This window comes from Chelonia mydas, chromosome 11, assembly GCF_015237465.2.
Source record: "Chelonia mydas isolate rCheMyd1 chromosome 11, rCheMyd1.pri.v2, whole genome shotgun sequence".
In the NCBI taxonomy this organism is placed as follows: Eukaryota; Metazoa; Chordata; order Testudines; family Cheloniidae; genus Chelonia; species Chelonia mydas.
Window position 1 is genome coordinate 77,625,317 of NC_051251.2, and position 26,817 is coordinate 77,652,133.

General features: G+C 54.9%; 1 protein-coding gene, 1 long non-coding RNA gene and 1 other non-coding gene across 3 annotated transcripts; 1 reads left to right on the forward strand and 2 right to left on the reverse strand.

The window, feature by feature from the left end:
* Positions 1-257: 257 nt before the first annotated feature.
* LOC119567344 (maestro heat-like repeat family member 5) lies at positions 258-6,102 on the forward strand. The gene is made up of 7 exons (XM_037912447.2): positions 258-388; positions 1,115-1,270; positions 1,512-1,634; positions 2,023-2,125; positions 2,596-2,670; positions 3,514-3,667; positions 4,948-6,102. Exons 1-6 carry the CDS (start codon positions 290-292, stop codon positions 3,624-3,626), a joined length of 669 nt encoding a protein of 222 aa, XP_037768375.1. The 5' UTR covers positions 258-289; the 3' UTR covers positions 3,627-3,667; positions 4,948-6,102.
* Positions 3,049-25,438, reverse strand: LOC122462364. The gene is made up of 3 exons (XR_006284866.1): positions 25,314-25,438; positions 16,619-16,624; positions 3,049-3,061 (listed from the first exon to the last, which is right to left on the reverse strand). It is a non-coding gene; the product is annotated as an uncharacterized LOC122462364 (long non-coding RNA).
* Positions 15,879-15,960, reverse strand: TRNAS-CGA. Its single transcript has one exon. It is a non-coding gene; the product is annotated as a tRNA-Ser (tRNA).
* Positions 25,439-26,817: the final 1,379 nt, after the last annotated feature.

A 26,817-nucleotide genomic window follows, 5' to 3' on the forward strand; every position in this document is an offset into this window, starting at 1 on the left:
GAGCCCTGATTGCAGATGGGATGCAATGGGGGAGGTGGGGTGAGCAAAGACAAAGGTTACAGTGAGCAGCTGGCACAGAGTGACAGGAGAACGAATTTCTGCCCCGTTGGGGGGCTGTGCCATCCGTGGTTTCTCCTAGGTGGGAGTGGTCCAGCATGTGCTCCAGGCTGTCACCCTGGAAAGTAATGAGTTGCCTTCTTCATTCCTGCAGGTGAGATGGTTACAGGCCCAGCTGCCAGGAACCGTGGCCAGGTTTTGTGACCGGGATGGAGGGTGTGTCAAGGAGGCCATGCACAAAGCTGCAGACATCATCTACCTCCTCAGGAGGGAGGGGCTTGGCTCCATCTCCCAGGACATTGCAGTCAGCCTTCGCCCCTTCATTGATGACGTAAGGCTTGGAACCCCAGGAGAAGCCCATGCCCCCCTCCACCTGTCTCTGATGCCCTTGTCTCTCTCTCCCCATCTCCTTGGCTCCCGCCCCTCAGGCCTGCCATGGAGCCTTCAAGGAGCGCCCCCACCATGGGTGGGGAATCTCCTCTGAGCCACCTCCCTGTCAGAGCTCTTCTCGCCAAAGCTCAGCCTCAGTGCCATGCTCCCAGCCCCTGCTGCAGCCTGGCCTGGGGGAGAGGGGGCCTGGCCCTGGGCAGATGACCAGCTGTCTGGAGAACACAGGCCCCCAAAGAGGGGGAGATTCTCAGCAGGAAAGAGGTGGGTCGGGAATGGCCCGGCTCTCGGGGGCACCGAAGAGCAAAAGAAATGCTGTGTTTTGTAGCAGCACATCCCTGCAAGGCTCCAGCAGCGGCTTCTCCCCTTCCCCAGACCAGTCTCCACCAGACTTCGCTCCCTCTCCCCAAATCTTCTCGGGTTCTGGGATCCTGGGCTCTCCAGACAGAAACTGCCTCTGGGACACCCTGGGGCTGCGCTGTCCTGCACAGGGTCTCAGGCCTTGCCCAAGATGTCTATGGCGCTGGCCTGGTGTCCGCCCTGCTCCCGCCAGCCAAGTCAGTTCACACGGGGGAACCGGAGCAGCGGGCGGATTAGGACTCTGTCGCGTTCTGCTCTGATACTGCCTGGCTTTAACCGGGCGTCCCCACCCCCTGTGTGTCATTGTCAGGAGAGGGGCGGTGTGCGCTCAGCTGCCATTTCACTGCTTGGCAACGTGGTGAGCAGGGTGCAGGACCCGGACAAACCCCTCGTGCAGCAGGAAATCATCCACTGCTTGCTCCCGCTGCTGCTGCATCTTGCAGACCAGGAGGAGAGTGTGACACTGGTAAGTGCCACGGTCATTGTTTCCTTCAGAGCAAAGAGCCAGAATCCCCTGGGGCCCCCACTCCAGTCATCGCCAGAGCCCCTTGCCCAAGCAGAGTCTTCTCCTCCCGGCTTCACTCCATGCTGGAGCCTCCTGCCTCATCCATCCTCACAGCACACAGCACAAGGGGTGGAGAAGGTCCAGTGTCCCCCACACTATCCCTCTCTCAGTGAGAACCCTCTTGGTCTCCCTTCTCTTGCAGCGATGTAAACTGACGCTCTTCCGCTGCGCAGTGTTTCTCGGCTGGGCTCATTTGAAGAGGCTGTTCCGCAGCATGGCCTGGGATGGCTCCTCACAGCTCTTGAAGTGTGTCGGGAAGTGCTTGGTAGGTGAATTCCTTGTGCCTTGAGAGGGGTGAATGGGGACTTGAGGGAGACCTTTCGAACCCCACAGCCTGAGGACCCATCCGCTTCGGTCGGGTTGCAAGACGCTATTCCAGGCTCTCTGCTGGTTCATTTCTGCAGGAGTCACAATCCGTTCACATTGTTGACAGTTTTCTCCACAACTGTCAGACCTCCAAACTTTTGTCTTTTCAAATGAAAGCGGAGGTTCTGGAGAACACAACAGTGACTTCAGAGAGGTGCTGCTCTGGTGTATGGGTTCGTATTGGCGGCTGCCATGGCCTGGCTCTATGCTTTGGCTTTCCTGGACTATTCGCTGTGGGGAGAACATGTCATTTGTATATTGTGCATTTCTTCCTTCTTTCTTTCCAGATGCAGAACAACAAGAGCCACATCCCCAAATTCCTGTTCCAGGCCCTAGAGTACCTGGAAAGCTCCCAGACAACAATACGACACTCTGCAGCCTTGTTCATTGGTAAGCAGAGGAAATTCACTTGAGCTTTCTTAAATGTTTCCTTCAAAGCCCTTTTCTAGACGGCTGCTCTGTTCCCTCCGACAGCACCAGAATCCTAAAACGGGGTGTGTGTGTGTGCGTGTGTGTGTGAGAGAGAGAGAGAGAGAGAATTAACATGTATTCCAAGATGAAGGGAGCAACTTAGCTGTATCAGCTGCACCAACTTCCCCTGCCCACAACAGCTCTTTGGCTGCGCCTAGGGAAGATTGAATTCACATCATGCTGGTTTGATGTGAATTCAATCTCCTTTGGAAATCAGCTTCTCAGTAACTGCTGGGCGTCTGATGCTTTATCTAATGTGCTTTGTGAACAGATGTGAGGAATGTATTTAATTTCCCAAGGGCTGCCTTGGGGGAATGGCTGCATCCTTAGCAGTTTTCAGCGAAGGATTTGAAAATTAATGAGATGCACTGTATTCATTGTATGTCTAGGAAATACTATCCGCCATTACTACAATTTGTTGTCTGAAACAGTGAATGAAGATGGCATCTCCCGCCTGTATGAAGGTAAGGAAATACCTCTGTGTGTTTGTGCCTCTGTGGGAAGTACAGGGGTGCAGCACAGGGCCCGAACACAGGTTTGAATGTGGACACAGGGCCCTCTCTGTCTAAGGACAGCGTTTAAGGAAGAAGGATGGTCATGCGAGCTTCATCGAGGTACCGCAATATGTGTATGGGAGCAGGGGAATTCCATCTCTAGCTCCTAGTGTAGACGTAGCCTTAAAGCTGTGTGGGGAAAGTGTCTTCATAAAGGTCTGAAAGTCTGTAATGGAAGGCCTGACAGAATTGAAAAGAGCCGTTGTTATTAAGGATGATGATGATGATGATGATGATGATGACAATTACCCTCATCACCTGCCCTCCCTGGAATGGAGTGATTGCAGGCCAGGGAGATTCCCTCCGAGATTGGTTATCAGCTCATAGGAAATCCCATGAGGGCACATGGGAAACACTTTTCCCTGTGATCTCTTCAGGAATGAAGGCACAGGGCCACAAAGGATTTCAGCAGACATTAGGAGCCTAAATCCCTTTGTGGATCTCGGCCTAAATGTTGGATGGTTTAATGTCGCTGCGGCTGTCACTTTCCTGTTCCATCGAAAGAACAAGTGCCCCCAACCGTCTGTGTGTAGGGGTGTGTGTACGGGTGTAGGCCGGCGGAGGGGGAAGTGACAAGAATGGGGTCTCTTCTCTGTCCAGGGCTATTTTGGGAGGAGCGGAGTTGTTGTTCTTGTGCCCTTAGACTCTGGGGGAGCTAATAGCAGGCGGCAATGGCCATCGGGAGTGGAGGTTTCCTAGGCACCAGGCACATCAGCACCAGGGGCTTTTCAACCCGTTTCCTCTTGGTTTCAGCTTTTCAGGAAGTGCCTTTGAAATCTGACAGGACCACGTGGGACATCCTCAACAGACATTATAAATGGTTGCAGAAGCTTGTAAATCTCGTGTCGGGTTCTGCGTTTGACTAGGGAACCGGGACCGACACAGAAGAGCTCTTTGTCCTGCTATGGTACGTACACCAGACGCTTATCAACTTTTTGGTGTCCCTAGCCTCTGATTGCCAGAAACTAGGAATTAGGCATCAGGGCATAGATCACTGGATGAGTCTTGTCTGTTCATTCCCTCTGGGGCACCTGGCAGTGGCCACTGTCAGAAGACAGGATACTGGGCTAGATGGACGTTTCCTCTGACCCAGTCTGGCCTTTCTTATGTTTGGAACCGGGGCTGAACAACAAGGTGGATATTGGCAGATGACACAAAATTCTGCAGATTAATCAGCCTAGAGAAGACTTTGAAGAAGTTCAAAGGGATCTGATCAAGCCATGTGACTGGGCAGCACCATGGCAGATGAAAACCAGCGCTGACCAAGGCAGGGCCATACACATGGAAAGCAGTGAGGTGAACGACTCCTCCATATCGCTGGGGTCGGAAGCCAAAGCACGGCTGGTTGGGCCCAGTGGTTGGAGCAGGGTCGCTGGGGCCGCGTGCTCAGAGTGGTGGAGGTCAAGCCGAGGGGAGCCAAGGGTTGGAGCCGGAGTCAGGAGTCAAGAGCAGGATTGGAACAGGCTGGGGAGTAGGGCCAGGGCCGGATTAACAATTCCCGGCCAATGGGAGCTGCTGGGGGAGGTACGCGGGGTGGGGGGGCAGAGCCGACAGGCAAGAGCAGCCCCTGGGACAGAGGTTCCTGGTGCGGTGCTGGTCGCGGCGACGTGGCTGGGGGGGCAGACAAGAAGGGCAGTACGTGGAGCCGCCTCGCCCGCACCCCAGCCAGGCAGAGCCGGCCCGGCTGGAACGCAGCACACAGGGGCTTTGGTGGCTGCAGCTCGGGCCCCCCTTAGCCCTGCTCCTTTCCTGAGTGCACCGTTGCCCCACTTCTGCCCCATTCCCACACACTGTTACAGGGCAGCACCCTGGAGCTGATCTCTGACATCTCTCTCCCTAGAATGAAGTCACTGCAGAGTCAGGACAACCCCACCTTTGGGCACCATGTAGGACATCTCACCCCACCGCACAGAGCCCGACATTCACACAGCTTCTCGCATGTGATTCCCTCACTCACCAGAGCCAGGCGGAGAGAGGAGAGATTCTCCCAGACTCCCTTTAACCATTGCCAGCCCCCAGGGTAGTGGAGGTTGCGGGGGGTTGGGTGCTCTCTTTAAGAAATGCCAGCTCTCAGGGAGGTTGCAAATGAACATTAGCAAAGTGGGGTGGTTTTGTGCTGTGGAAAACTACCCTGCTTGAAGGTTTTGTTTTTCTAATTTGTGCTCCTGCCCTTTCTCCCTCTTCCAGACATCTGGAGGCCAACAGGAGCCAACTGAGCCCACCACTGATCCCATCTCTTGTGGGATGGCAAAGCAGCTGTTGCATGGGAAGGAGGAGACAGAAGAGGCCGAGCAGCGTGTGCCGGGGTGTACCAGCCCCACATAACCCCACAGTCTAGGCGGAGGAAGCCAAGCCCCTCCCCAGCCCTGCTGGACACACTACAACTGGAGCACCAGTGTGAAAGGGAGCAGCTCAGCTCACGCTAGGCAGAGCGCCGAAAATGGAGGATGCACATTGTAGGCTCCAGTCCAGAAGCAGCTGAAGCCCCTGACTGCAGAGCCCCGAGGCGCCGAGACCGAGCCGCACCCCCGGGGGCCTGCAGATGTGCAAGGGAGATCGGAGTGACTGGGAGTTTCCCACGCCGGGAGCCCAGAGACCCCCAGCCCGTGGCCTAGAGACTTCTCCTCTGAAGTAACCTGGGTGAACGAGCCATTGTCATGCTGAGTGACGTCAGCATGTTCTGGCTGGATCCCCACTGACTCAACGGCAAACACATTGGCCACGGACAAGGCCCTGGTCTAGGGCAAGGGGGAGTAAGGAGAGTCTGGGTCCCCCTGCCCTGGCTGCCATCCATCCTCGGGTGGCTGCCCACGTCCCCATTGCGCCACTAGACTGCACGGCCCCAAGAGGAGGGGCAACCATCTTGTCTCTGAACTCTCGGCCAAACAGCCCTGCACTGAAGGGCAGCCGCACGGACTCTGGTCATTGGGCCACACAGCCCTGGATGGAGAGGACGGCCGCACGGACCCTGGTCGTTGTGCCACACAGCCCCGACGGAGAGGGCGGCCGCACGGACTCTGGTTGTTGGGCCACAAAGCCCCGGACGGAGAGGACAGCCACAGGGACTCTGTTCGTTGGGCCACACATCCCCGGACGGAGAGGACGGCCGCACGGACTCTGGTCGTTGGGCCACACAGCCTCGACGGAGAGGACGGCCGCACGGACTCTGGTCGTTGGACCACACAGCCCCGGACGGAGAGGACGGCCGCACGGACTCTGTTCGTTGGGCCACAAAGCCCCGGACGGAGAGGACAGCCACACGGACTCTGTTTGTTGGGCCACACAGCCCCGGACGGAGAGGGCGGCCGCACGGACTCTGGCCGTTGGGCCACAAAGCCCTGGATGGAGAGGGCAGCCGCATGGACTGTGGTCGTTGGGCCACACAGCCCCGACGGAGAGGGCGGCCGCACGGACTCTGGTTGTTGGGCCACACAGCCCTGGACGGAGAGGGCGGCCGCACGGACTCTGGGCGTTGGGCCACACAGCCCTGAGTGGGAGGGCAGCCATTTTTGCTCTGGCCATAAGGCCAAACCACCCTGAGGCTAAGGACAGTTATTTAGTTTCACCCATGGGACCTCACCCCGTCACCCCTAAGGCATCGCTCATCTGTCACCATAAGACCCACACCATGATATAAGACTTTTGGGGTCAGGATGCAAATATGAGTAGAAGCAAGGAGTGGCATGTGACCCCTCTAAGAGCTCCTGCCACTCCTCTACCAATCTGGGGGTGTTTTATCTCCATCCACCTGCCTCAGGAATGGATTTGAGCATTGGGGGAAAGTTCTGGGGCAGAGTGACCCATCCGGAAGTGGGTCACGTGACCCCTCCGAGAACTCCTCCCAGTTGGGGTGAGCCTCATCCCCTTAGGACCAGCCAGAGAGGGGATTTCACCAAATAGGGTAAGTGCTGTGGTGGGGTGACCTGCCCGCAAGAGGGGCCCATCACCGCTCCATGAAATCCCCCCACCGTCCTCTACTAATCGGTCAGGGTTTCACACACCCCTTAGGCCATCCTAGAAGGGAAACGTACCGATCAGAATAGGCAGTGCCCGAAGGTCTAGGCCAGAAGCCGCCGATCTCTGGAGCTCCATGTTTGCGTGGCTGGCAGCATCCTCCTGGAAGTCGCAACTCAACACTGCGTGGAAGAGCCTGTCTCGTTCCAAGGATGTCTTTTGCAGAAATCGTGGCCTAGGCCTTCGGGCTAAACCTCTTCTGCATTGGTACACGTTTCCCTTCTGAGATGGCCTAAGGTGGGAGTGAAACCCTCTCCAGTTGGTAAAGGGCGGTGTGGGGACTTTTTAGGGACCACGGGATCCTGTTGCGGGCAGCTCACTCCACTGCGGCACTTCCCGTATTTGGTCAAATCCCCTCTCGGGGTGGTCCTACAGAGCTGACGCCCACTTCAATTGGTAGAGGACAGAGGGAGGAGTTCTCAGAGGGGAGATACAACGCCCTTCTTCATGGGTCACCCTGCCCCGCAACGTCCCCTGATTGGTCAAATGCAGTCAAAGGCAAGCTCTGCTAGATGAGTTTACAGAGGGGACTATGTGGGAAGAATTTACTGTAAGATTCCCCGCATCTTCTGAATGGGGTTTGGGTTCTGCCCTCTTTAAAGGAAGGAAAAATCCTGACAGGTGATCCTATGGGGCTGAAACCCACTGTGATGAGTTAGTAATCTGTCCTCTTCACCACTCTAGGATGGAGTCTGGGGTGCAAGCTCTGGGATGGAGTTTGGGTGCTGGCTGCAGGCTCCGGGCTGGGGCACAGGGTGGGGGTGCAGGATGGGTGGAGGGGTGCAGGCTCTGGGAGGGAGTTTGGGGATGGGAGGGGCTGCGGAGGGAGGGGATGCAGGCTCTGGAACGGAGTTTGGTTGTAGGCTCTGGGCTGGGGTAAGGGGTGGGGGTGTAGGAGGGAGTTCGGGTGCAGGACGGGGGGTGTGGGAAGGGGGTGGGGGTGCAGGCTGTGGGATGGAGTTTGGGTGCTGGGTGCAGGCTCTGGGCTGGGGCAGGGAGAACTGCAATTAACTCACGCAATTAACTCAAAAAAATTAATCACAATTAAAAAAATTAAAACTGCAATTAATCATGATTAATTTTTTAATTGTGATTTTTTTTAGTTATGATTGATCACACTGTTAAACATTGAATACCAATTGAAATTTATTAAAGATTTTGGGGTGTTTTTCTACTTTTTTCAAATATATTGATGTCCATTACAACACAGAATACCGGGCTCACTTTCTAGGATGATTCTTTACAAATATTTACACTGTCAAAGTAATAAAAGAAAGAGCATTTTTCAGTTCCCCTCATAAAAGTGCTGCAGTGCAAGCTCTTGACCGTGAAAGTGCAACTTACAAATGTAGATTTTTTGTTTTGTTCCAGAACTGCACTCAAAAGGAAAACAGTGTAAACGTTTAGAGCCTACAAGGCCACCGGACGTTGAGAAGAGGCGTTCGCATGGCACTTTTGCAGCCAGCATTGCATGGTAGTTATGTGCCAGGGATGCTAAACATTCGTATGCCCCTGCATGCTTTTGCCACCATTCCAGAGGACATGCTTCCATGCTGATGATACTCGTTAAAAAAAAGTGATGTGTGAATTAAATCGCTGACTCAGCTCCTTGGGGGAGAATTGTCTGTCTCCTGCTCTGTTTTCCCTGCACTCTGCCACAGATTTCATCTTCTAGCCATCTCGGATGATGACCCAACACATGGTGTTCGTTTTAAGAACACTTTCACTGCAGATCTGACAAAAGGCGAAGAAGGACCAATATGAGATTTCTAAAGATAGCCACAGGACTTGACCCAAGAGTTAAGAGTCTGAAATTGGACTCCAAAATTTGAGCGGGATGAGGTGTGGCGCATGCTTTCAGAAGTCTGAAAAGAGCAACACGCCAATGTGGAAACGACAAGATCCAAACCACCGAACAAGAAAATCAACCTTCCGCTGGTGACATCTCAATCTGTCATCAACACGGACGCATGACCTCTGGAACGGTGGTTGAAACGCGAAGGGACGTATGAATCTTCAGCACATCTGGGCTGTCAATATCCTGCGATGCCAGCTACAACCGTGCCCTGTGAATGCCTGGTCTCCCTTTTAGGTGACACTGTAAAGGAGAAGTGGGCAACATTAGCTCCTGCAAATGTCAACAAACCTGTTTGTCTGAGCGATTGGCTGAACAAGTAATAGGACTGAGTGGGCTTGTGGGCTTTCAAGTTTTTCATTGTTTTATTTTTGAATGCAGTTATTCCACTTCTGTTACGTGTGAAAAATGCAGATTTTTCTTCCCTATAATTACAGCACTTACTCCTAGACGACATTTGCTGACTGGCTTTAGCAAGAATCATTAAAAATGGGTCTTCACACAGTTAGCACTGACTGTCAGCCCCTGCCATGTCGTGATACCGTTCAAAGCCCCATACACTGGTTTGATGAGGGTATTTTAGTGCTTGTAGGCCCGGAATGTATTCAGCTGATTTTTAGAGCCTGTTAGACTTTTGGTAGGTTTTTCAAAAGCATCTGTTTAAAATAATGTAGGTCTGGGATCGGGCACCTGACAACACAGATGGGGGCCTAGTGGGCTGTTCAAACCAGGTTAGGCACCAGGGGCTAGCTCCACTAAAATATTGAGGTGGGCTTGGCTGCTACTTTCACTTTAGCTCCCTAAATCTGACACTGAGATGCCGCCGATCCTCAACCCCCCCCCAGCTACGGCCTAAATGTGAGGGGACTGTTGCCCCCTTACTAACAGTCAGTGGGGGTGTTTTGGCTGGCTAGCTCCCAGTCCTAAAAGGGGGAAGGGTCGATGGGAAACCAGGACCCTGAGACTGATAGTCCCCAGGAACAATGGGGAGAGGCCAATGCTCCAGGTCAGCCTGAATGACAGGGCGAGAAGGCTAATGAGGGAGTCAGGAGGCCAGAGGGGTCCCATCCTCCGTGTGAGCTGGATTTGCCTGGGTCAGACAGACAGAGTGGGGCCGAGCTAAGGAGAAAGCAGGGGCCCGAGCTGAGCTGGGGGGAAGAGCTGTGCCAGATCCAGAGGGACCAGTAAAGCAGCCCAGAGAGAGCAGACCTGTCCCGGCAGCAACCAGAGCCAGAGGGGCCAGAGAAGCAGCCCAGGGAGCGGGAGGCAGAGCAGCAGCCGTGCAGAGACCGAGTGGTGGGGCTGGGGCTGGAGCAGTTCGGAGCTGGGTGCGGTGAGCAGCTGGGGAGAGCGAGGGGGACCCTGGGCAGCGGGCCCCGCACAGGGAGACGTCTCAGCCCAGAGGCTCTGCAGGCCAGGCTTGGATCGTAACCCGACAGGGCGGGGGCGACACTGGGCAGAAGGGTCCTGCCACTTCGAGCCTGAGAGCGTGTGGCCACCACCAGAGCGAGTGTCCAACCCACAGCATCCCCGCAGCACGGCCAGGGCCGGAGAAGGGGCCTGGGACTTACAAGGAGCAGACTGTGAACTGCCCTGACGTTCCAGAGACCCTGTTTGTGATGTTCCCTGCCACAGAGCGGGGTGATGTGTTTCCTTTCACCTTTCCCATTTTCCCTTATTCTTTTTAAAATTAATTGTTGATGAAATAACTTGCATTTGCTTTAAATTGTATGTAGTGGTCAGTGGGTCAGAGAAGTGCCCAGTGCAGAGAGTACCCCGGAGTGGGGACACCCTAGCCCCTGTCCTAGGTGACCGCCGCAGGGTTGGGGGTCGAGCCCCCCAGGAATCCTGGGCCCAGCCTTGTTGGGGTTACGAGGACTCTGCCAGACAGGAGAGTGGAAGGGGAGTCCTCGAGGGCAGGGAGGCCACTGGGTAAAGGCAGTGGGAGCGAGGACTCAGATCCTTTCGCTAGCCCACTTCACCGGGGTCGTGCAGAAGCCAGGAAAGTTCCCCACAAGAGCGGGACTGTTCCCCCGCTTACAGGAAGAAGGAGGTGCCTGAAAGTAGGACCCACAAAACCCAGCGTGCGAGGCATCTCCACACCGACGCTAACCAACGGGAAAGGCCGATGGGTGGGGTGTGCCCTGAGCCCCACCCCTCTCTGGATCTCAGGTTACGAGGTCTGGCTTGGAGAGAGGTACCTCCCCTGGCTCCCGCCCGCCCAGCTTTCCCCCACCCCCTGCCCTGCCCTGCCCTGCCCCGGCCGTACCTGGTTCCAGCCCGGCCCTGCAGCGGGGTGGGACCAATACCGCTGCCAAGGCCGTCCCCAGGGGGGTGCGGGCCCGGGGCAACCCCCCCTCTGCCCCAGACCCCGCCCCACTCCACCCCTTCCCCCAAGACCCTGCCTCCTTCCGCCCCTGAAGCAGCAAGATTAATCCCATACATTGCATTGATTGTGACTTATTTGCCTGATTTGAAAAGAGACCAAAAGGACCTGAGTCTCCTCGCTGTCAATAGCCCCCTGCTCGGCCAACCAGCACTGAGACGCTGAGGGGCGGGCGGCTGAGAGGTCTCACCAGATGTCCCACAGGACGGCCCAGGTCACCATCAGAGCGGATCGCTCTCAGATCCAGACCCAGCTCTTTGTGAGGACCTCCCGCGGTGAGAGCAACCCCCCCCGTCCACCCTGCACAGACACCCCTCCTTGGTAGAGGGAGGGAAACAGGGAAAAAAGAAGCAAGAGAAGAGGAGAAAGGAGGGAGGAAAGAGGAAAAGGGAAACCAAAAAGGATAAACCCCAAGGTCCCCAGTGATTCCAAGCGTCAAAGCGCTCGGTAGGAAATCACATTCTGCCCCCTTAAGCCAGTGTTTTCTGTGCCGAGAATTCTGCCTGCAGCAGGTGCATCAGACCCAACAGGTTCCAAACCTCTCGGAGCCTCTGACCTTGTCAAGGGAAGTTCGTTTTCCGGCACAATCACTGGTCGGAAAGGAGAAAACTCCACAGAGGCTCCTCCTCATGCTACGACGTGAATCCTAATTCTCTCCCCTCCTCGAGGGGAGACCTGGCGAAGGAGACGTGCGGCTGCAAAGCCGGGGGGGGTCTCAGCGACTGCCCTGGCCCTGCACCTCGGCCCTGCCCCGCTGATGTCGGGGTCTCTCTGTGAGGTCACCCCCTCCCCACCACCTTTGCCCAATGGGCTGAGGTCCTGCCAAAGGCCTTTGTGATGTCACTGCCCCCCTACCCCTCCCCTCCCAGCTGATGTCCTGCCCCTGCCCAGCCTCTTGGAGCTTGGAGTTGTTGCCCCCGGATCTCCGCACTCAGTGACTGGTGAGTCGGGGGGTGGAGCCGGCTATACAATAAAACACCAGTTTTTCATAAATTAGTCGACTTAAGGCCAGAAGGGACCATTGGAGCATCTAATATGACGCCCTGCATCTCCCAGCCCTCCCGTGTGTCACAAGAGCTGCTTTTTGACGAAAGCACCTTCCCGAAAGGCATCTAGTCTCCACTGGAAGACATCAAGAGATGGAGAATCCATCACTTCTCTTGGCAGTTTGTTCCAGTGATGAATCGCCCTCCCTCTTACAAATCTCTCCTTGTTCTAAGGAGAATTTTTCTGATTTCTGCTTCCAGCCATTGGTTCTTGTTCTGCCTTTCTTTGCAAGACTAAAGAGCCCTTTAAATACTTGGTGTTTTCTCTCAGCGAAGGCACTTGCAGGCTGCCATCAGCTCACCTCTCCATCTTTTTAAAAACTAAACAGACTGAGTTTTTCAATCCCCCCTTATAAGTCTTCTCCATCCCTCAATATGGCTCTTTTCTGCACCCTCTCCAGTTTTTTTTAATGTTATTTTTGAAATGTGGACACCAGAACGGGATGCAGTATTCCAGTGTCAGTCTCCCCACTGCTGAATCACCTCCCTTTCCATCCTCTCTTTATCTATCCATGGATGGCGTCACGGACTCACAGGACTTGTGCTCTCTCTCAGCCTCGTACAGTCCTTGGGAGGAACCCCCTTCAGTGTGACAGCCCTTCTCGGAGATCCACTCTCTCGAGGGTTAAGCCGTAGGCCCTTCCGCCTCCTGGAACCCCTCTTCTCTGAGCCTTGAGCATGCCTCTCTGCCGTGGGCCCCCTCAGGGAGTCCCCTCACTCTGGACCCCTGGGGCCTCTACTCCCAGAGGGAAGAACGCAACCCCGATCCCGAGACTGCCGTGACTCTCAGCCAGCGTAAAAGAGAGGGGTTTATTGAGCATCTGAACACAGCACAGGAAACTCTCAGGGCCTCAGGCCTAACCTCCCTCTGCACAGTCCATCTAGGTCTCTCCTGCACCCGTGTGGGCTCTGGCTGTTTTCTCTCCCCAGTCCAGAAGCCCCCTCCTTCCAGCTAAGCGTCCGATATCAGCTTCCCACAAGCCTGTGTCCTCTGTCTTCTGTCCCAGGTGAACAGGCTGCCTGGGTCTCCTCTATCTCAGCCTCTCCTCTCCTCCCTCTTTTCTTTCCCCCTGGCTGGAAGCAGTCACCGGGTCTTCTCTCCTCAGCCCATTGTCCTACTACTGGCCCGACCTGGCTGTGACTTCCAGGCTGGGCCTCCCGCTCACCAGTCGCTGGGGTATCCATTCTCCAGGCCTTTGCCTGAGGGCCCAGCTGACAGGCGAGATCACCGCTGGTCCTCTGTAACAACAGACTACCTCTCCCACCAGTGCCACCTCGTTAAACCAACAGCACCCAGGGAAACTGAGTCCCACACGCGGCATGCAAACCATTGAAAAACCAAGAAAATCCCCCCGTCATCACCGATGGCTTTGGCCCTGTTCCCCACAGCATCGCACCGGGAGCGGATGTTGAGCGGCTCGCCCGGTATGACACCTAAATCCTGGACAGAGTCACGGCTTCCCGGAGTCCAGTTCCCCCTCGGTGGCCTGCCTGCTCTGTCCTGCTGCCCCCTCCCACTGCGCCAAGAGGGGACCTGGTGACTGGAGCTGCTGTGGTTGTGTGAGAGCGCCGGGCTGAGAGACCGAAGGGCACCTCCGTTCTGGAACAGAGGGGTCTGGCCTGGAGGCACAGTCGCCCCCGGTTTGGGGCACAGAAGGGGCTGTGGCTGGCAGCAGCTTGAAGCCCGTCCCCCAGCTGCGCTAGGCACTGTTTGAATGAATGCAACGTCCGTGTCACATACGGGCTCCGGGTGCTCGGTCGGAAGCACTGAACTGCCTCAGAGTTCTCTGTTTGCAAGGTCGGTGCCAGGAGATTAGAGAGACAAGGCGGGGAGGGGATCTCTTTCATTCTCCAACTTCTGCTGGGGAGAGACCAGCCTTCGAGCTCCGCAGAGCTCGTCCTCAGGCCCTGGGCTCTCTCCCCAACAGAAGCGGGTCCAATAAACCATATGACCTCCCCGGCCTGGTCTCTCGGTGTTTTCTGCTCCCACGGACGTGGCTGGGAAGGGCCACAGGGCTCAGCAGGCTCAGGGAGAAACCTCAGCCCCACTGGAGACAGGAGGGGAGCAAACCTCACAATCCGTGTGGTCACTGCAGGTCTGTGCATCTGCCCCCTCCTCCCTCAGTGGCAGTCTGTGGGGGAGGTCTAGGGTGGCCAGAGGTCCCGATTTTAGAGGGACAGTCCCGATTTTTGGGTCTTTTTCTTATATAGGCTCCGATTACCTGCCACCCCCGTCCCGATTTTTCACACTTGCTGTCTGGTCACCCGAGGGAGGTCTGGCAGCCCCCTCCCCAGCCACAGTCCGTGTGTGCCCAGCAGTCTGTGTGTGTCTCAGCAGCCCCCTGCTCGCTCCCACATGAAGCCCAGATCGGGGTGGGCTGGGCCTCTGGTTTGTTTGATCCCTGAAGGGTTTTCTGGGCACTAACTGGGACCCCAAGTTTCTCCTAATTTGAGGAAATCCCTGTGAAAACTCACCTTTTCCGGGGGTCTGTTTCACACCCTCGGCCAGAGACGTTCCCCATTCTTTCTCCAGTTCAGCTGGCAGCAGGTCTCGTGCGAGGGGCGGGGAGAGCTGAGATTTTAGGCTGCCGTGTTATGGCGGGATTGCTGCGATTAACTGGCTGAACGTGCTAATTCTGAGGACGAAACGGGGAAAGGGGCAGAGATCGAGAGTCAGGGAGTGAAATGGAGAAAATACAGGAAGCATTTCGAGCAAGGGCGAAGTGCAATGACCAGAATCCAGAATATTCTCTGCACCCCTTGTCTAACTCTGGGCCCGATTCTCTTCCGCATTGACGGCCCTTTCCCTGTCTCCGGCCGTGTCTGGAGGGCTTTATGCCCCTGTCCAGCCCCTCCACACTGCCAGGAAGGGAGAGGTGTTATGGACTCTTCGCCCAAACAGGAACCAGGCCCTGTGTCACCTTCATCCTGGGTTTCCGATGACCCCGAGAAGTTGGGGGGCCACCGGCGCCTAGAGCATGGCCCTGCCACAGAGGCCCCGCCCCCGGTCATCCTCTTCCCCCGAGGGCCCCCCCCCCCCACTATTCACTCCTCTGGCCCCCGAGGTCCCCCACCTGCCCCTCGCTCCTCTCCGCCTCTTCCCCCAAGACTCCACTCACCCCCTGCTCGCTCCTCTCTGCCCCTTTCCCCTAAGCGGGGCTACCGGGGGGCCATGGGCCAGGCACCCGTCCCTTTTCTCTGTCTCTGGTGAGCGGGGGGCCGTGGGGTCCTTGGGGAAGGAGGTGGAGCAGGACAGGAAGAGGCACGAGAAGACGGGGCCGCGGGGGAAAAGGCCGAGGGGGGGTGGGGCGCAGGTTTTGGGGGAAGAGGCGGAGGGGGGATGGGAAGAGGCAGAGCAAGAGCAGGGCATCGGGCTAAGAGGCAGAGGGGAGCGGGGTGCAGGCGGGGCCCCCACTTCTCTGGAGCTTCGCTTCCAGCGCTCGAAAGATGACCACGGGCCCACGGGCCTCCGGAGGGGAGACCCGCCCCACATCCCCAGCGTTTCCCCCCCGCATGGACGGCCTTTTGGGGAAGAATCAGCCTCCTCTGGCCTCTTCTACGGGCTGCCCGTGCTCAGCTCCTTCCACGCTCTGGAGAGGAGCAGCACCCAGGGGTGGGGCTGAGCCGGGGGGCGCTGGGTGAGGGGCAGAGGCCTCGGGAGCTGAGACCGCAGGGACACAGCGTGAGGCACCATCCCAGGCATCCCCATGAAAGGAGCAGAACAGGGTTTCCTTGGGGTGGGGAGTGTACGGAGAGCGTCCCAGGGTCGGTGGAGATGTATTGCCCTGGTGAGCAAGTGTGGCTAAAACACAGGCCTCGCTGTGAGCAGGATTTGAACCTGCGCAGGGAAACCCGATTGGATTTCGAGTCCAACGCCTTAACCGCTCGGCCCTCACAGCTGTGAGTGACGTGACCCCCTAAGGCCCGAGAAACTGGTAAATAATCACAGTGCCCAGGCCTGAAGTCCTCTGAAACACAGACTTCAAACAGGAAACCTGGCTCCCAAAGCACAGGGGGATTTGGGGTTCTCGTTGCTTAGCCATGTGGTTAAACATCAAACCAACCCCCTCCTGTGGGGCCTGTAATTGCTGCTATCCCCACTGTAAAGGGAGACAGGGAGAGGTTCACTGACCTGACCAAGGCCACGCAGGGAGTTAGAGCCCAGCTCTGCCCCTCCCTGCTTTATCCTCCCCTGTCCTGACTGTCTCGCTCGATTCACCTGTTTTTATTGTCTCTTGTCTCTCTTTATAAACAGGACTAAGCCATGACTGGACTGTCAGATGGGAGAATGGGACACGGCTCCCTTCACCTGGACCCCGGATTTCTCGTTACTTCAGAGAAACTTCTCAGTGGAAAAATGAATCACATTCAAATGACTACAGATTATGAACCGTTCGCTATTTTTGTTGCCTTGGAACACTGCTCTCCCTCCGGCCCCACATGCCCCAGCCTCTTCCCCTGAGTCAGGAATTATGGTTTATTGGCAAAAAGAAAAGGAGGACTTGTGGCACCTTAGAGACTAACCAGTTTACTTGAGCATAAGCTTTCGTGAGCTACAGCTCACTTCATCGGATGCATGGTTTATTGGTTCACTCTGATTTGTTTCAGTTTTATGTTCGCATCTATTGCAACTAATTGGTCAGAACCTGTCACTTCCGAAAGTCCCAGACGCGTGCCTCAGTTTCCCCACCTAGCTCCCTTCTCGGTACCTTTGATTTTCCTCAGAGTCTCCTTCAGAGCACTGGTTTGTTGGCACCAATAACCAGGTCTGATTTCCAGGTCAGGAGACGTGTCCTCCAGCTGCTGGAACTTTCCTTTTTCACATCAAGAAAGAAACAGGATTTTCCCCCAAATAATCATGATTTATTTTATTTTTGTATTTTACTATGAATTTCTTGCCACTGCAAAATGCTGAATTGAGGGGCCTGGAGAATGAATCTCTGTGTAGCCAGCCACAGAATAGCTACAGCCCCAGCAATGGCTGGGCAAGCTTCCCCGAGGTGTCCCGTCAATGTGCTTCAGCCCTGATTGACTGAGACCAGCTCTGGGGACAGGACGGGAGTTCAGTCCCCGTGGGCAATTCACTCCTTGGCCTCGATGCTTCAGTGACCAATAGATTCCCATGTTCCTGCTGGTCTTTGTTCTGTGGACATCTGCCCACCTGCAACGGGACCGAGATCAGCTCCCCTCAAACCAGCTCATTCCTCACCGGTTTCTGAATGGTCATCACGTCCTACAGACGTTTGCTCACTCCTGCCCTGGGCAGAAGAGAACCCCAGTGCCCTGGAGGTGACAGGCCCGGACTGTGTCCCCAGACCCTAAGGCTGTGGCTGCACTGGGGAGTTTACCGTGGCAGTCTCTAGTGGAGCTGCTGGAAGCCGACGGGAGGGAGCTCTCCACCCTCAACGAGCAGCCGTAGCCATGTTGGCAGGAGAAGCTCTCCCAGCAACATAGCACTGTCCACACCGGAGCTTAGGTCAGTGTAACTTGTGTCACTCGGGGAGTGGCTTATTCACACCCCTGAGCCACATACGTTCTACCGACACAAGGGGAGTGTAGACGCAGCCTTAGAGAGAAGCGATTAAGAAAACCGCTTTAGTTTTGTAGGAAATGCAGGAACCCCAGGTTCGTAATAAACCAAAGGAGATTCTGACCCCACGAGTCACCTTCCCCACTTTGCAGTTGTGCCCTGGGATAGTTGTTTTGTCTCAGCCTGTGGCCAGAATAATGAGGTGTGAAGGGGAAGGAGCCAGGCACCTGTCTATGGTGCTTCTGACATCCTAGAGGGGAGAAAGGAGAAAAGACGCTCAGTCCCCCATGCCACTCACACAGGGGGTGGGAACTTTGATGGTAATTTAAAGAGAATCAAGGGGCTCAAAGAGAGACAAAGGTGTTAACGTGACCCTGTCACTGTCCAACATTAAACAGATGAAACAAGGCTTGCAGTTTCGTATTTAGAGACTTCAGCCTGCTTAGTCCCAAGGCAAACACCCCTCTAAAATCCTTGTTAGTGTTTTATTAAAATACAGAGAAAAAAGAGAAAGAGCTAAAGAAATAGAAATGTAAAATATTCAATAAGACTTTTCTTTTACAGCATCCCTTGTGCGCTTTCTCTTTAGCTGGGAGAGTTTTAGAAGGAAAGTTCCTTATGTGACAGTCTCTTAGATGGTATTTAAGATGGTAAGAGCTGTCCTTCTGGGGAAATAGAAGAGGTTAGTTGAGATGGGCTGGAGCTGTCAATGTTGTGGTGTTTCTTGTAAAAGTCCAATCCCATTTCCTAGGTGGCAAGACAAGGGAAACACACACCCAAATGGGGAAAGAAAAGAACAGCAAAGATAGAAGATGCAGCTTCTGGCTCTGGTGTTGACCTTCTCTTGCAGCTTCACTGCCAGAGAAACACAAGCCTAGCACGAGGCCTTCCATCCACTCCGAGACCTGGCAAACTTGTTTCAGCTCAGGCTGCTTGGGGCATGGCATTTAGCTGTCGTTCTGCTCACAGGCTTACAGCAGTGTTGCAAAATATGCAGTCTTGGCCGGCTGAGTCAAATGTTGATTGAACAGAAGCAGAAGGAGAGGGATAGGAGAAAGAAAAAGAGATACGGAAGGGAAAAGAGAGGCTGGGGGTGGAGGTGTCTTACTTCGGCCTGGCTACACTAGAAAATGAGGTCGACAGAACTACAGTCATTCAAGGGTGAAATCCACACCCCTGCGCAGCCTAGCTGAGCCAACAGACGTCCCTCCTCCCCCCGCGCCCCGACCCGGAGACAGTGCTAGGTCCAGGAGAGAATTCTTCCGTCCCCCAGCTCTCAGCAGCTGGCGATGGCCTTCCGTTGGCACAGGGGGGTCTCCATGGAGGCACACAGCCGTGCGACAGTAGTGTTTGCAGTGGAGACAAGCCCTTAGCCCTGGTCTACACTACGAGCTTAGGTCGAATTTAGCAGCGTTAGATCGACTTAACCCTGCACCCGTCCACACAAAGAAGCCATTTTTGTCGACTTAATGGGCTCTGAAAATCGATTTCTGTACTCCTCCCCGACGAGGGGATTAGCGCTGAAATCGACATCGCCGTGTCGAATTTGGGTTAGTGTGGAGGCAATTCGACCGTATTGGCCTCCGGGAGCTATCCCACAGTGCTCCATTGTGACCGCTCTGGACAGCGCTCTCAGCTCGGATGCACTGGCCAGGTAGACAGCAAAAGCCCCGCGAACTTTTGAATTTCATTTCCTGTTTGGCCAGCGTGGCAGGCTGATCAGCACAGGTGACCGTGCAGATCCCGTCAGTAGAGGTGACCATGGAGTCCCACAATCGCAAAAGAGCTCCAGCATGGCCCGAACGGGAGGCACTGGATCTGATTGCTGTATGGGGAGACGGATCCGTGCTATCAGAACTTCGTTCCAAAAGACAGAATGCCAAAATATTTGAAAAAATCTCCAAGGACAGAGGCTATCACAGGGACCCGCAGCAGTGCCGTGTGAAACTTAAGAAGCTCAGGCAAGCCTACCAAAAAACCCAAGAGGCAAACGCCCGCTCGGGGTCAGAGCCCCAGACATGCCGCTTCTATGATGAGCTGCATGCAGTTCTAGGGGGTGCCCCTACAACTACCCCACCCCTGTACGTGGACTCCAGCAAGGGAATCTCACGACACAGGGATGAGGATTTGGGGGACGAGGAAGATGATGACAAGGGGGAGATTAAGATAGCACACGACCAGGAAAGTGGAGAAACCGTTTTCCCTGACAGCCAGGAACTGTTGATCGCCCTGGAGACAGGACCCTCCCAACCCGGGCTCCAGGACCTGGAAGGCGGAGAAGGCATCTCTGGTGAGTGTACCTTTGTAAATATAATACACGGTTTAAAAGCAAGCGTGTTTAATGATTAATTTGCCCTGAAGACTTGGGATGCATTCGCGGCCAGTACAGCTATAGGAAAAGTCTGTTCACGTGTCCGGGGATGGAGCGGAAATCCTCCAGGGACATCTCAATGTAGCTGTCCTGGAGGTACTCCCAAAGCCTTTGCAAAAGGTTTCTGGGGAAGGCAGCCTTATCGCGTCCTCCATGGTAGGACACTTTCCCACGGCAGGCCAGTAGCACGTAGTCTGGAGTCATTGCATAAGAAAGCATGGCAGCGTGTGGTCCCGGTGTGTGCTGGCATTCAAGCAACATCCGTTCTTTATCTCTCTGTGTTATCCTCAGGAGAGTGACATCATTCACCGTCACCTGGCTGAAATCGGGGAATTTTATTAAGGGGACAGTCAGAGGTGGCTGTTCCTGCTGGGCTGTTTGCCTGTGGCTGAAAAGAAATCATCCCAGCGGTTAGCCACGCGGTCGGGGGAGGGGAGAAGCGATCATCCCAGAGAATTGGAGGGGGGGGGTGTTGGGGGGGGCGGTTAGTTGGGTTTGTGCTGCGCATTAACCCGAAAACATCAGCCCCTCCTTTTCAATGGCCAGTGTGTCTCTTTCAGTTTTACTCTCCCTTTTTTCCCTCCCGCAGCTGCAAACGTTTCAACGCTGCCACTCGCATCTCCGTCCCGGGGGCTGGCACAGAGAAGAAGGGGAAAAAACCCACTCGCAATGAACCGTTCTCTGAGCTCGTGCCGTCCACCCAAACTGAAAGAGCCCAGCCGAATGCCTGGAGGCAGACCGTGGCAGAGCCCAGAAAGCACAGAATGAACGCGAGGAGAGGAGGGATGCGCGAGAGGACAGGTGGCGGGAGCAACAGGAGAGCTGGCGGCTCCAGAGGAAAGGTGGCAGCAGCATGATGGGAGGAGGCAGGATGCAATGCTGAGGCGACTGGCGGATCAAACGGAGATGCTCCGGCGTATGGTTGAGGAAAGGCACAGACCGCCACTGCAGCCCCCGTGTCACCAACCGCCCTCCTCCCCAAGCCCCATAGCCTCCTCACCCAGACGCCCAAGAGCGCGGGGGGCAGGGCTGCGGGCACCCAGCCACTCCAGCCCAGAGGACTGCTCAAGCAACAGACGGCTGGCATTCAAGAAGTGTGAAGTGCAGTGTGGCCTTGTCCTTCCCTCCTCCCGCACCCCAGCCGGTGCTTCCCTCCTCCCCCACCCCACCCGGGCTACCTTGGCAGTTCTCCCTCTATTTGTGTGACGAATTAATAAAGAATGCATGAATTTGAAACAATGACTTTCTTGCCTCTGCAAGCGGTGATCGAAGTGGGGAGGGGAGGGCGGTTGGCTTACAGGGACGTAGAGAGAACCAAGGGGGCAGGTTTTCATCAAGGAGAAACAAACAGAAGTGTCACCCCGTAGCCTGGCCAGCCATGAAACTGGTTTTCAAAGCTTGTCTGATGCGCAGCGCACCCCGCTGTGCTCTTCTAACCGCCCTGGTGCCTGGCTGCGCGTAACCAGCGGCCAGGCGATTTGCCTCAACTTCCCACCCCGCCATAAACGTCTCCCCCTTACTCTGACAGAGATTGTGGTGCACACAGCAAGCAGTCATAGCAATGGGAATATTGGGCCCTGGGAGGGTGGGGGAGGAGTTGGTCAGCGGGAGATGCTCTGGGAGAGGGCAGAGCTTGGCTGCCGGTGGGTGCTAAGCACCCACTAATTTTTCCCCATGGGTGCTCCAGCCCCAGGGCACCCATGCAGTCAGCGCCGATGATGCCCTCCCCCAAATCAAAAGTCCTTGAGATTTTGGGTGCATCTCTCCATGTTGTAAATGTTTCCAGCTTCTGTGTGTGTGTGTCTCTCTGGGTGGGGGGGGTCTGTGTGTGTTGATGCTTAAGCTGATTGTGAGGTCACGGATGCCAACAGCAAAGACTGTTCGGCCTCAGCATTCTTGCCCTGCCTTCAGTCTGCCAACTGGCTTGGTTGACAACGGCTGGTGACCCAAGGAGCTGCTGAGAGACGCGGACTATCCCTCTGTCAACAACTTCTTGCATCAGCTTTTTCCACAGGTTTTCGACAAAAGATGAGTTTTTACAGAAGGTAATTCCCAGATTCTTTTCCTGCTCCTTCGATCGCACATGACAGGTTGGTGCCTCCTTCCCCTCGGGCAGGGGTGGCCGACCTGGGGCTCCGGGGCCGCATGCGGCTCGTCAGAGGTTAATACGCGGCTCCTTGCACAGCGCTGACTCCGAGGCTGGAGCTACAGATGCCAACTTTCCCATACGCTGTGGGGTGCTCACTGCTCAAACCCCTGCTCTGCCCCAGGTCCTGCCACCTCTCCACCCCTTCCCCCAAGGCCCCTGCCCCTTCCCCCGAGCCTGCCATGCCCTCGCTCCTGCCCCTTCCCCACCAGAGCCCCCTGCGCACGGCAGAACAGCCGATTGCGGCGGGCGGGAGCAGTGGGGAGGGAGGGGGAGGCGCTGACGGGCGGGGCTGCCGCTGGGCGGGAGGTGCTGGGGGCTGGAGGGGGTGGTGGATGGGGGCTGCTGGCGTGTTACTGGGGCTCTTTGGCAATGTTCATTGGTCAATCCTGGCTCTTCTCAGGCTCAGCTTGGCCCCCCCGGGGCAGGGACGGGTGGGGGGCAGCGTTGCAACAGTCAGGTCTCAGCGTTCCGTTTTGATTTGAATGTGGGCGTCTCTCCCTTCTCCGTCTGCTTCAGCCTTTCCCGGTCTTTGGAGGCAGATTTCGATGCTTTTATCTTTCAGCAGACTAGTATGGGTGAATTTCCATGGGTATAACCTAAAGGGAAGATAAAAAAGTGGTCTAGCATTTAGATTGATAGCTCCATCAATAGTATTTCCCTTGGAGTTGCCCCTAACGCACTCCTTGCCTTCAAGTAGTGAATATAAACCCTTTGTCTCATGTCATGATTGTCTAATGTATGTGTATTGAGACAAGATCGGTCTCAGAATTTACATGATTGAAAGACACATAAATGAGCTCAAATATGCAGAAGAAATAAATCTGAAGCTATTGAAAGTGACACAGCTCCACTCCCATCCCCTGGCTGCCATCTTGGTAGTTCTCTCAGAAATAATCTCATGGAGAGAGACTTCAAAACTCTCTACAAATTCTACTATACCCCCATTGGGCTACATAAACTAGACGTGTCAAATCCCCCCTGCAATTCCTTTCCAGGAAAGGGGTTTAAATAAACTGCAGCCTAAATTTGTCATGGGTCTCGCTGTGATTTCTTTGTCATTGTTTGGGTGGCCTATTGTTCTGATTGGACGTTATAAATAGTGTGGGAAATTCTTCAGTTAAAGTTTACTGGTTATTTTCCCCCTGCTAATACAGTCCAGATTTTGAAATAGTTGAGAATAAGTCAACATATTTGCAGCTGCTAATCCATCCTTCCAGACCCTCAAGCCTTCTAGATGACAATCCTTTGTTCCTTTTCCTGGCTTCTCTGGGAACAGAGGTGTCTTGGTTTTCAGCTTGGCCCTGTCTGTTCCCAGAGTCCCAGCATTCTGTGCAGAAAGGAGTGGGGTTAATAATGAAGCATTTTTGCAACTAGGCCCAGGCAATGAGCAAAGAAAACAGAAGTTGACCTTGGCTGTTTCCATGTCTGTCCATTGGCAGAGGAGGCGTGAGCTCCATGGGGTGAGAGTCAGGCTAGGAACTGGAGCCAGTGACTGGGCTAGGACGGGATTACGGATCTGGTGCGTGGAGGTTTCTTGTTATAGAGCAAAAGGGGAGAAGCTGTGATGTGCTGTGTCCCAGAAAGGCTGTGACAAAGGTGGAATGGGGATCCTGGTGCCTCTCCCCAAGGAAACCTCAACGCATCTCCTCTGGGACAGGAGCAGCAATTTTCATACTAGCCGTTAAAGGCAACTTTAGGTTCATAAATTCACAGTTTCAAAGGCTCTAAGGCCAGCCCTGATCATCTAGTCTGACCTGCATAACACGGGCCCTTGGACTTCCCCAGAAGAATTCCTCTTTCACCATGGTCCCAAGTGTCTCCACCTGGGGCTGGGTCCAGTCATGGGGGTAGAGCTCAGCGATAGAGTGTTTGACTGCACATTAAATGGTCCTTGGTTCAACTCCAAGTGCCCCCTTTGAAACCTTTCTTAATAAGCAGCAAATTTCAAACAAATAAAAGGAAGTATTCTTTCCACACAACACACAGTTAATCTGTGGATCTCTTTGCCGGAGGATGTTGTGAAGGCCAAGATTATAAGAGGATTCAAAAATGAATGAGATAAATTCATGGAGAATAGGTCCATCAGTGGCTATTAGCCAAGATGGGAAGGGATGGTGTCCCTAGCCTCTATTTGCCAGAAGCCAGGAGTGAGCAACAGGAATGGATCACTTGATGATTCTCTGTTCATTCCCTCTGGGGCACCTGGCACTGGCCACTGTTGGAAGACAGGCTACAGGGCTAGATGGACCTTTTGTTTGACCCAGTGTGGCCAGTCTTTTGTTGCTTATGTTCTTGGTTGTATGAACCAGTCCTGGCTATTAGAGGAGCAGATGATTTCAAAAGACCACTCTCTTGGATCTGGGAATCATAGAATCATAGAATATCAGGTTTGGAAGGGACCTCAGGAGGTCATCTAGTCCAACCCCCTGCTCAAAGCAGGACCAATCCCCAATTTTTGCCCCAGATCCCTAAATGGCCCCCTCAAGGATTGAACTCACAACCCTGGGTTTAGCAAGCCAGCGCTCAAACCACTGAGCTATCCCTCCCCCCCAATCCTGGGGACACAAATTCCCTTCCTTTAGAGTAGGACAGAAAAACCCATTTCCTCCTTCTTTCTATTCCAGGCTTCGTTCCTTTTTTCAAAGACTCACCTCTCGGGAGCACAGAGAGAGCCATGTGCACACCGTGGTCGTCCAGCCTGCAGCCATGGAGGCATGCTCTGCCATCAGCCAGCAAGAACAGGCCTTGCCAGAGAAGCCCACAAGAAGCAAATGCTCGTGGAAGATCCTGTCAGGCATGAAAAGACTCTGTGTCTGTAGCCAATCTGACAACTCGATGGCAGATAGCGATGAGGAGAGAACAGTTTCCTCTCCAAGAAGGTGGACGTGCTTTTCCCTGAAGAAGGAGAAGAAGAAGAAGAAGAAGAAAGCAGCCAAGAACCAGGTGGAGTCAGAGGAGGAGAAGCTGCAGGAGAAGCAAGACAAAGTTGAACTGGAACTTACAGGTGAGGAAACAAACCACATGGTTAGCAAGGAGCATGTGAGGAATACTCACACCAGTCACTTTACAAGCCTTATGGAAGCAGGGGAACAGTCCCGCTATTGTGGGGAACTCTGCTCCCCAGCTCAGCTCGGGCCCCTGCTCTCTCCTTAGCTCGGCCCCACGCTGCCTGAGCCAGGAAATTCCAGCTAACGTGGAGGACGGGGACCTTTCTGACCCCCTGACTCCGTCATTAGCCTGCCCGCCCTGTCAATCAGGCTGACCTGGAGTGTTGGCCTCTCCCCATGGCCCCTGAGGACTGTCAGTATCAGAGTCCTGGTTTCCCATCCACCTTTCCCCTTCCTTTTGGGACTGGGACCTAGCCAACCCAAAACCCCACTGAGTTTGAGTAAGGGGCCAACAGTCCCCTTACACTTTGACATCAGGGCCGTCTCATGGGACAGTGATGGGTACCTCAGACTCTGGAATCCATTCAGTGCCGGATCCTCTTGGAGAGGGTGGCAGAGGTCCATCGCTGAGGTGGGGAGAGCTGACAATGTCAGGTCACCCCCTCTTGGGTTCTGGCCCTGTGGGGTGGGGAGTACTAACATTGCTCCAGGCTGTAAGGGGAACAGAGAGGCTGGACGTTATAGGAAATCATTTCTTTTCTCCTGGATCGGGTCCCTTTCATCAGGAAAATGCTCCCGAGGTCTCAGCAGGTCACAGCTGGGAACCGTACCAGAGCTGAGTCATTGCTTCTTGGGGGGTTAAATGCAAAATGAGGCCTGTTGCCCGTCACTGACGGGAAAGGTGGGCAAGGGGAGAGGAAGAGTAGAAAAGAAAAGAAACCAGCCCCGAGGTAAGAGGAAGCCTTGTTTGGTAAAAGCCCCCAGCTAGGAGTCAGGAGATCGGAGTTCTCTGCTCAGCTCTGCCAACAACCTTCAGTCTGACCCGGGGCAATTCACTTCAGGGCTCTGTGCCCAGCTTCCACCCTCTGGAAACCAGGGAGAAGACATGGAAAAGCAAAATATTAAGAATGTTTCTTTCTGCTGCAGGGATGAAGAAGGAGCCATCGGAGACGAAGGAGAAGTGGGAAAAAGGGAGCCCAGAAGAGCAGGAAGAAGAGCGCGCTCCCGTCTCCTCATTAACGAGCATCTCCCCTAGGACGATGGTAATGACGCTGTGTGACTGTGCTCATGGAAAGCACCCCTTGCTGTGTGTGTTCATATCTCCCAGAGCTGGGATCTCTGACAGGAGAACGACCTGCCCCTTGCTCAGGGGGCTGAAAAGGAAGACTCTTGAAGTGTGATCAACTCCAGCCAGACTTTATGAGTTTCTCTGGGTTGTGGAAGGAGGCCCAGTTTGACAAGGGGGTTTAGGCACCTAAAGAAGTCCAGAGGTGCTTCGTGGGATTGGCAGTCGTGCCTGGCTCAGGTGCCTGATTCTGAGGCACTTCCCATGGCCCACAGGCATGGCTGAAAGTCAGACCAGGCCCATCCCTGCCCTTGTCGGGGTGACCCGCGTATCTCCTGGCTGTGGGGTTCTGGCCCATCTCGTGGCACCAGGACCACTTCGAGACAGACCCGATGAGTCTGCTCTCCAGCCTGAGCTGACAGCCGCGTGGCTTTTAGCTCATGTGGTAGCGGCTCCTGCACTGAGATCCCAGGTTCGATCCCGCCTGCCAACATCTGGGCTCCGTCCCAGTTACACAGGCACCTCGACGCCGT